At 40.5% G+C, this 9,386-nt stretch overlaps 1 protein-coding gene and 1 long non-coding RNA gene across 6 annotated transcripts in view; both read left to right on the forward strand.

The window, feature by feature from the left end:
• slc24a2 (solute carrier family 24 member 2) overlaps nucleotides 1-9,386 on the forward strand; it is a 65,042-nt gene that overhangs the window by 51,883 nt on the left and 3,773 nt on the right. For all 5 annotated transcript variants that reach the window (XM_015030986.1, XM_015030989.1, XM_015030991.1 and 2 more), the window contains 4 exons: nucleotides 505-587; nucleotides 8,219-8,353; nucleotides 8,457-8,546; nucleotides 8,855-9,021. In XM_015030986.1, coding sequence (XP_014886472.1) covers nucleotides 505-587; nucleotides 8,219-8,353; nucleotides 8,457-8,546; nucleotides 8,855-9,021 — 475 coding nt within the window. The remainder of the gene's footprint in view (nucleotides 1-504; nucleotides 588-8,218; nucleotides 8,354-8,456; nucleotides 8,547-8,854; nucleotides 9,022-9,386) is intronic.
• On the forward strand, nucleotides 2,181-5,496 carry LOC106946575 (uncharacterized). Its single transcript, XR_001424799.1, has 3 exons — nucleotides 2,181-2,259; nucleotides 5,219-5,226; nucleotides 5,484-5,496. It is a non-coding gene; the product is annotated as an uncharacterized LOC106946575 (long non-coding RNA).

Raw genomic sequence — 9,386 nt, forward strand, 5'->3', positions numbered from 1 at the left:
CATCCAAACTGCCCTTGTTAACTAACAATTGCCCCAGCCCCCCCCCCCCTCCACCTCCGGCCCCTGAAAACTTTGTTTTCTATCACATAAACTCTAATGAAGTAAACTGTAAAATAGTAAATAAATACATAAATAGTAAACTAAACAAAAATAAACAACAAAAACTTTAACATAAATGTACAGAGTAAATGACATTTGAATTCAGGAGCTAATATTAAATTAATCAAACCACATCCAGTGGTTTAATTTTCTTTATGTCTATGAGTCTAGTTCAGCAGCACAGCCCCTTTTGCCAAAGCTTGTATCCTGTATTCTGAGGAAAATGATTCATACTTTAAAAAGAAAAAACAAAGTGTCAGATGTTGGCTGAATTGTATTTGCGTAATACTTCTAATGAACAGGTGAAAAGTTAGGAAAAACAACATAACATTGTTTCATCCATTAGTGTGAGCTTCTATTCTTCCGAAGAACTCAATCATTGATTGTCCACGTGTGTTTCTGTAGAAAAGAATCTTCCAAACAGCTCCAGCGTGGAAGTGGAGGTGACCCCACCTATGAACGGAACAGCAGGGCAAGAGGGAGAGACGGTAAGACACCATTAAACGCAAACCAGCAACGTTTAGACCGGATCAGTGAGACCATTTTGCAGTTAGGGAAACATTTATGAATAGTTTATGCCTTTGATTTGCTCCTTTGTTCCTCTGCGAGTGTGAAAAGGTGGCGCAGATTACGGCACAGGCCACCGCAGCTGATAATTTCCCAGCATGCACCCCTCCAATTGTGGCCGGACCTGCCGACGACCCCGCCTCTTCCCACAGAGTCCTCGCTCACCTGCGGCTCGCCGCCGCTGGGTGCTCCAGGCGAGACCCCTTTGACGAGCGGCCACACGCGGCACCGAACCTTCAGCAGGTTGTGCTGGCATTAAAAATGGCGGCGGGACGTGGCGGCCCGCCGAGCGAGCAGACGGTCCTGGCACAGATGGGCAGCGAATCAAAGTCACATGTTTTCGAAGAGAACAGACAACAGATGTGTTGGAATCTCTCCCTTTATATCAGTAACTGGGAACATGAGCTAAACCACAGGGCATTTTCAAACTTGGTGAAATCTCAGTCGCCTGGATTGACTTATTCATGTTTTTGGCACCAAGCAGAAAATAATAATAAAATATATTGGAGTTCCAGATAATAACATCAAAAGATCATGCCACAAATCCATGAGGGGGTGGGGGAATTTTACTGCCATAAGCTGAGAGCTTACATTTTAAATTGGAGAGCAGGATTTCATCTCTCTGCTCTCGAAACTTGCAATGCTTGGACTCAAAACTTTTACGCTCTTTCAATTTTCTCCTCGCACGCAGACTTCCTCTCTCTGCGCGAATCAAATTCTGCGCTCGCAAAATTCTCCACTCCTTTGCAAATTCTTTTCTACTCTCTCCTGCACCGTCGCTTAGCAACCGTCACAGCCAATAGAATGACGGCGTTGCACCGGGTGCGCTTGATAATATCTAGTGGGTGTGCTTGTGTGGCTACAATAGATAGCTGCATTTCCTCTTCTGGCGACGTATAGAAAACAACTTCGGCTTTCTGCTCCTTCCTCCGTGTTTGGAAGTCATGACATGTTTACCAAGAAGTAATTGTTTTTTTTTGTTGTTTTTTTTTTTGTTTTGTCAAATTAATGGTTTTCCAACTGAGCAAAACTTAAAAGAAAGATTTTGGCCATCTCTCTGCTCTCGCCTGCGATCGTTTTGTCATGTAAGTGCAAAACTGATAGCATATCTGTGTTCGTTGTAGTCAATATCTACTAAACTCATCTTAAACACAGGCTCCTCGTTTTTCTGATACTGTTTTAGACTACATTTCGTGCAGCAAAAATGTTTTAGCCTGGCACCCATGTTGATGATAAAGCCAGTTAAAATAGATAGGTTTTTTTTTTTACTAGGTTTAACTCACCTGATTCAAGCGATTGCATCTAAAACATGCAGGGCGGCGTGGCTTTAGAGCCACGTTTATAAAACACTTCAATGTTATGAAAAGACTTGCTATGCACCAGATAAGCTACAAACATTTTCAATTAAAGGTTTTATTGGCTCTAGTGGCCTTTATTTGATAGTTAATTGACAGGAAAGTTGGTAATGAGAGATGGGGAAAGACATGCAGCAAAGGTCACCAGGCCAGGAATAAAACCTGTGACAGCTGCGTCGAGGAGTAAGGCCCTCCATACATGGGTTGTGCTTAACCCCTGCGCCACCACAGCACACCTGTTTTCAGTGATTTCTTACTGCAGACTTCATCCATAACACATTTTAATGTCGGTTGCATTTTCTGTTGAATCTGTTATAGCTTGACTGAATTTTGGTCAAAATAACTTATTTCCATAAGAGCCCAGATGAACACTTTCTGTACATTGACACCTTTGTAAAAGAAACGGTAACACTTTATTTGAAGGGGGTTGAATAAGACTGACATAACACTGTCATAAACATGACATATCACATGTCATGAACATGAATAAGCCTTCATGAATATTTATAACTGTTGTCATAAAGCGTCATTTGGTAAATTATGACACTTTTAATACAAAGTTGACATTATTCAAAATGTCTTTGTTATGACAACTTGACATTAACCAAGAAATCATTACTGATTAAACTTTACCTTTAATAACATAAAGTTACCTAATTTTTAAAGTGCAATCAGTAATACGTTTATAACGAATTTATATCAGTGATGATTTCTTGGTTAATGTCAAGTTGTCATAACAAAGACATTTTGAATAATGTCAACTTTGTATTAAAAGTGTCATAATTTACCGAATGACGCTTTATGACAACAGTCATAAATATTCATGAAGACTTATTCATGTTTATGACAGGTGTTATGTCATGTTTATGACAGTGTCATGACAGTCTTATTCACCCCCCTTCAAATAAAGTGTTACCAAAGAAATTAATAATCTCGATGGATTTCTTTCCCAGAAACAGGTAGAATTTAGGCTTTTTATTTATTCGCAGTCTAAGAAGTGGGCAGATAAGCAGACAGCTTGGTTAATATGCACCACTGTCTATTTTTTTTTTTTTTTTTTTTTTTTTTGATGACAAGATGTTGAAGAAAAAATAAAAAGACATAGAAACACCAATACTCACTGGGACAAAAATCCCCTGGCCTATACTGCTAACTGTTAACCCTCCTATATTCTTCTCCAGAACGATTGAGGACAAAAACAGGAATGTAAGCAAGATAAACTGTAGTTGAAAACAACTTTAAAAATTGGATTCCGAGTTATGTCATATTAAAGTATTCCAACTATAAAGGGGTCGTTGGTACGGCTAGATAAGCAGGATCTGCTTCGTTCTCTTGGCATTTAGTACGATTACAGTCTTATGTAACTCTCATCAACTGTTGTCTAGAAAATCAATCATTTTACCTCAATTGTGAATTATAACTCACTATGTTAATATTCTTTCTACTTCAGTAAGATGGCCTGGTGTTTCAGAGTATTTTTAAAGCATGTAAACTGATTAGCAGCTTTACATAAACTGGTTTCAGTCATACCCAGGTAAAATTATACAGTTTAATTATCCTCCCTTGAATTGTTTCAGCTTGAAGTGTAAAACATTATCGTTCTTTGCATGAAACGTTGCTGCTGTGCTGGTTTGGGAGACCGTTTTCTATTCCTGTGCAAGTGCTGGAGACTAAAAATGCCAAACTGGTGTGGGAGTCGCACTGAAGGATATCGGAGTACAAAATACGGTCATGTCTGTATCGATCCACTGCACTGCAAGTTATATTCACATTCTCCAGTAATGCTTTGGGTTAAAAATAGTAGAAAAAAAAAGAAAGACAGAAAGAAACAGCCCTCTAGCTGTAGAAAAATATCTGCTTCTGTTAAAGAGAAAACAATCCCTCATCTTTCCCGAATCACATAAAAGCCTCTGATGTGATTCCATAAAAACGATCCCTTCAGGACCGCAGCGGTGAAGACTCCTTATTTGTGTGCATATACAAGAGCATTTCTCAGGCGGTGACTCACTAACTTTGATAGACCTGGATGCTTATTGGCACGCCTAATTCTTACATGCTGCTATTTTTAGACCTCCGTCCCACAGTGCACCCGTCTGTGTCACCCAGGAAGTTACTGGAAATTGCTCACGCCATCGTGTTGCCGCCAGAGGCCCCGTCGTACTGGCTGTTCCATTCCTCCTCCGAAGCCTTGGCAACAAGGCATTAAGGGGATTGTTAAGGTCAAATTCAAACCCGAGGCAGACGTGTTGTGCAGTTTCTTAATAAAACTCTTAAGAGACAAATGACATGTTTCCGACAATATAAGAAGATAAGTGGGGTCGAGAGTGTGATTCAGAGCAAAATCTCGTTCTACGTTTTGGATTTCCGACCCGTCTCGATCACAAAGCAAAGAAGTTTGAGCATCCTGTGACTCGTCACATAAAAGGGATTCAGAGAAGTCCGTGCAGCGTGTGTCATGACAGGATTTAATGCCAGATTTGCTTTTCCCTTTGAAGAAAATGAGGAGAAGTTCATGTCTAAATGAAACGCGTAAAAACAACAAAAAACATCCAAGCCTTGATGAATACTGTGAGAAAATGACTGAAGGTGTTGAAGTAAATCTGTTTTGACATAAATTGACATAAAAAATAAAAAAAATCTCTCACTTTAATCCCACATAAGTACAGTATGTGCGTTCTGCAGACAGGTCACTGTATTCTGCCCGTTTCTTGTTGCCTTGCAAGCTGAATCAACAAATGCGTCACGTCTGATGGCTTACTTGCACTTTCTTTGAACGATTTTAGCCCGAGTAATGTTGGTCTAACACCAGGTGCCAAGAGCAAACGCTCACCTCCAGAAGAAGAAGAAAAAAAAAAAAAAACATTATCTAAATGTCAGGCCACCCCTTGCATCTCTGTGGTGTCTGATAAAAGTCAGTCCCTTTAAGCGCAGAGTTGGCAGTGTTACCAACTGAGGCACCACAAGGCAGGAAAGGCCCCCGAGGGGCTGGCATTTCAGAACCAGGCTAGAGTCGGGGGCACCAGCAACATGGGACGCTTTAGCTCACAAAGCATGTTGAGCAACATCACACACACAGGCAGAGTTACGGTTTAGAACCTGAATCCATGCAGAAGCTGCTCTGCAAATCCAAAGAATATATCACAGGTGACAGGTACAAGATGAAATTTGTGAAACCTGCGAGAGAGGTGGCTGATTAGCACCCCTGGTCAGCTACCGGAATAAGTTCAAAAAAAATTTTTTTTAATTCCTTCTTTTTTTTTGCTCTGTTTTTGTTTGGTTGTTTTTTTTTCTTTTTTGTTTGTTTGTTTTTTGATCCAGTCAAAAGTCTCACACTTATTCACACCCTTGCTGGTAAACTCTCATTCTTTCACGGTGAGCAGAGGTGTCAATACATCTGGAGAGAAATGGCATAAAAAACCCATCTTCAATTTATTTACTATTCAAAAGGAGATTTATTAGGAGAAGTAGATTTTTGTTCAGCCTTTTATCCTTTTTTTATCTTAAGATTTTATGAGAAAGTTCTCTATATTTTTTTTTATAGCTAATTAGTGAGTTTCTGAAAAATAATTAATTGTTTTTGTTACATCTGACGATGAAGGAGCTTACTCATGGGAGCAGCTGGTGGAGCTTTCTGAAGAAGAACAAAAATAAATAAGTAAAAGATGCCATGGAACAGAGAACAAGATGGTTTAAATGTCAAATTTCACTTCATCCATCTTCATCTCTGCCAAAATAAGGAATAAGTAGAAAAATTAGGAATGAATTGTTGTTTACTCCAAGTGTTCCTGGAGCTTAATCTGAATATTATTGAAAACTGACCAAATCTTCCACATTGGTGCATTAAAGTTGCCCTAAAAAAACCCTCCACTTTACATCCATCTCAATTCCGACGGAATTGAGATGGATGCGTCTGTGGTCAACGTATTTCAGTTATTTTCCGTCTTTTATCTCCTCCTCCTAAATAATCTACCATGCAGCAATATAAAATTCCCTTTTGGGGATTATTAAAGTCTTATTAAATCCAATCCAGACAACAATGCAGCCATCTGGATATGGAGAACAGGTAGAGATGCGGATGCAGAGCAGGAGAGAAGCGAGCGCTGCCTTTTGTTAGGCAGCTCTGATTACCAAGGTTACCGAGCGATGCTTAGCAGCTGTAGCTGTCACAGCAGGACCAGCGTCACATGATTCATGAATCGTGCTAAAGCCTTTTCCTTTTTTTTTTTTTTTTTTAAAGATTGCTGCTTCGCTCTGATGGTATGCAGAGCAGATCTAATTGAGAATGTTAAGGATTTCTTGAAGTAATCACAGTCCACGATGCAGCAGCCGTTATCAGCAGGTGTCTCACTGTACGTCCCGCTTCTCGTTGTTTTTTTATGCCTCGCCAACGTCTTTCACGCAAGGGCAAAGAACAAGCTCTAGGTCATCCACACATGCACGTGCGAACGCGCTCTTCGCTCGTTCCCGCGGTCTGTTATCAGCTCCTGTAATTGGATTCGAAGGAGAAGAGACAAATGTCTGCTGCCAGAAGTGTCTGCGGCCGCACCACTTCGCTTCAGAGGCAAGGCGAGCCTGTGAGTTGATAGAAAATGTGATTTAGCCGCGGGGATGTTTCGCGGTAATCACCGACTCTCTGTGGCTTACTTGGCATTCTGGCAGCGGGTCCGGTCAGAGCCCCCAGGGGGGGGAGGTCGGGGCCGCAAGGCCGACATCAGCAGTCGACGCTGATGAGTCCCGCTGGTGACAGAGAGCCCGTTGAGCTCCGCGCAATCACCCAAATCGGTCATCAGGTGTGTGCGTCTTACAGGGGTAGATCAGGATTTTTGAAGAGAAGTTCTAGGTTAGAAGCCGCTAGATTCCTCTCCTGACGTATTAGTTGGTTGGAGGCTCAAGACGGTGGCTTGTCCAAGAGGAGCCAAGACCAATGCAAACTTGCACCGTGCTAAAACAAATGAAAACTCAAAAATATCACACAGATTTGTCCAAACAGTGTTTTAAATTTTCTAAATTTGCATTGGATCCAATTCAATTTTTGCATTCTAAAATTGCATTATTTTCAGTTTGCTCACAAACTGAAAATAATTTATACGAGGAATAGAGTTTGGAGATGCACCACTGATGATCCACCAGTGTAAAACTGGAACGTGTAAACCGAACTAAAACACACAAAGCGTTTCTCTTCAGAGTAACTGCATAATGTGACCAAACCATAGTGAAAAGCAAAAATATTAAAGATGTTTAAGTTGTTCATTATTGATTTTGACACTTCCTTACCTCACTATGAGAACAATTTGGACGTATTGTTTATCTTTGGCACAGTGTTGGCTACTCTCATTAACGGTACATTAAACATAAATTATTTTGCAATAAAAACAAAACAAAAATGATCAGAGTAAGTTAAATGTACATTTTAGTGCCACTTTTACTTGGAAAGACCAAGATCTATTGGGCTCCAAGAAGTTGTCATTCACAATATGGCCGACACGCAGTTGGACCAAGGCGGTCTTTTTCTCACACTTTTTTTGTTCTGTTTTCAGAACGGGATATTTGGTTGTGTTCCGCCGTAATTAACCGATCAATGCAACCTTTGTGACAGGTTAGAGGTTCTAAAAGTAGGAAATGTACAAAACGGTTTGGATCGGTCATTAGTTTCAACCTCCCTGACAAGCTTATTTGGATTTATATGAAAATGCCAATAGAGTGTCTTCTCCAGGTGGGATGTTAACTGTTAATAGCCTTTCCACAGAACCTTTCTTTGAGAATCCTGAGCTGTCCGTCAGAGGTAAGCGAAGGCCTGCAGACCTCTGCGCGTCGTCGTGCTGCTGCCTTCCTCTTTTGTGACGGTTGCTATGGGAAGATGCATTCTGATGAGACTATTTATCAACCTGAAGGACTGTAGTGGATTTTTTTTTTCTCCATCACCCTTTAATGCACAGGCAGAAAGCATGACTCAGCCCATTAGGTTATTTTCTTCGTGTTTAGCTGCTAATTATTTCCAAATGGTGGACTGAATTATATGGACACCGGCATGGCAGCGATACGAGACAGCCTGAGACTGACAACAAACAAACAAACAAACAAAAAACGCAGCATGTTTTAATGTGTGTAATGGGTGGTTTCATTCAGTTTATTTTAATATAACAGCTGTTTCATTTTTTTTTTCTACTTCTTCTTCATCTTGTGACATCTGCTGTCAGGCTGAAGATGAGGAAGAGGAGGACCAGCCTCTGAGCCTGTCCTGGCCCGAATCCAACCGCAAGCGCTTCACCTACCTCTTTATCATACCCATCGTCCTCCCCCTGTGGCTGACTCTTCCCGACGTCAGGAAAACGGTGACTTTCCGAAACTTTTTTCAGAGAACTTCTTCTCTCTTCTTAGACAAGATTTTGTTTTTTTTGTTTTTTACCACCTTTTCTTTTTCTTTTTCCTTTTCAGTCGTCAAAAAAGTTCTTCCCCGTTACATTCTTGGGGGCCATCTCCTGGATTGCGGGATTCTCCTACCTAATGGTGTGGTGGGCTCACCAGGTACACACAGCACAACGAGTTTTGATTTGAAAGTATCGGTGCGGATACACAAAAAAATAATAATAAATGCCTTTCAGTAAGCATAATCCCTTTCTAGTAAACAAAACTCTTTGTCTCCCCCCCCTTTTCTACATCCTTTACATTTGATTAAACATCGTTACGGCCGTCTCTTTCAAAACATAGCTGACTCTCTGAGTTTTGCAGCGCCGAAGCATCACAAGGAATTTAAAAATAGCCGCAACAAAAGATGAGGTTGTATTTACCCCGAAGCTTATTTTTTTCTCATTTATTTATTTCTCTCTTTGCAGGTTGGCGAGACCATCGGGATTACAGAGGAGATTATGGGTCTGACTATATTAGCAGCTGGAACCTCTATCCCCGACCTCATCACCAGTGTCATCGTGGCACGCAAGGGGCTGGGCGACATGGCCGTATCCAGCTCTGTGGGCTCCAACATCTTCGACATCACTGTTGGGTACGTCACATCTGAGCGTTTTTAAGCCTGCGCTCAACTTCTGGTTGTGCGAACCCTCGAAGTGAAAAGATCACAATCCTCTCCAAGATGTCGTTTCATTTGAACGTATCAGATTTTTGCGTTTTTTTTAAACAATTATTATCTCCTCATGTCAACTCTGGAAATTTTATTGCATCTGGTCATAGCAGCCTCTACGTGTATTTGTTTTTTTTTTCTGGTCATGCAAAATGTGTAAAATTAAATCAATTTAGTTTCATTGCATTATATAATTAGATTTTTTTTTTTTTTTTTTTTTTTTTTTAAAAATTTGAAAAGTTTTTCAGTTAAAATTTATTTCCCTATATAAAAAATTTTTAGTCGGGAAG

Source organism: Poecilia latipinna, unplaced genomic scaffold (assembly GCF_001443285.1).
Source record: "Poecilia latipinna isolate Pla-1442-1.1 unplaced genomic scaffold, P_latipinna-1.0 Scaffold197, whole genome shotgun sequence".
NCBI classification, from domain to species: Eukaryota; Metazoa; Chordata; class Actinopteri; order Cyprinodontiformes; family Poeciliidae; genus Poecilia; species Poecilia latipinna.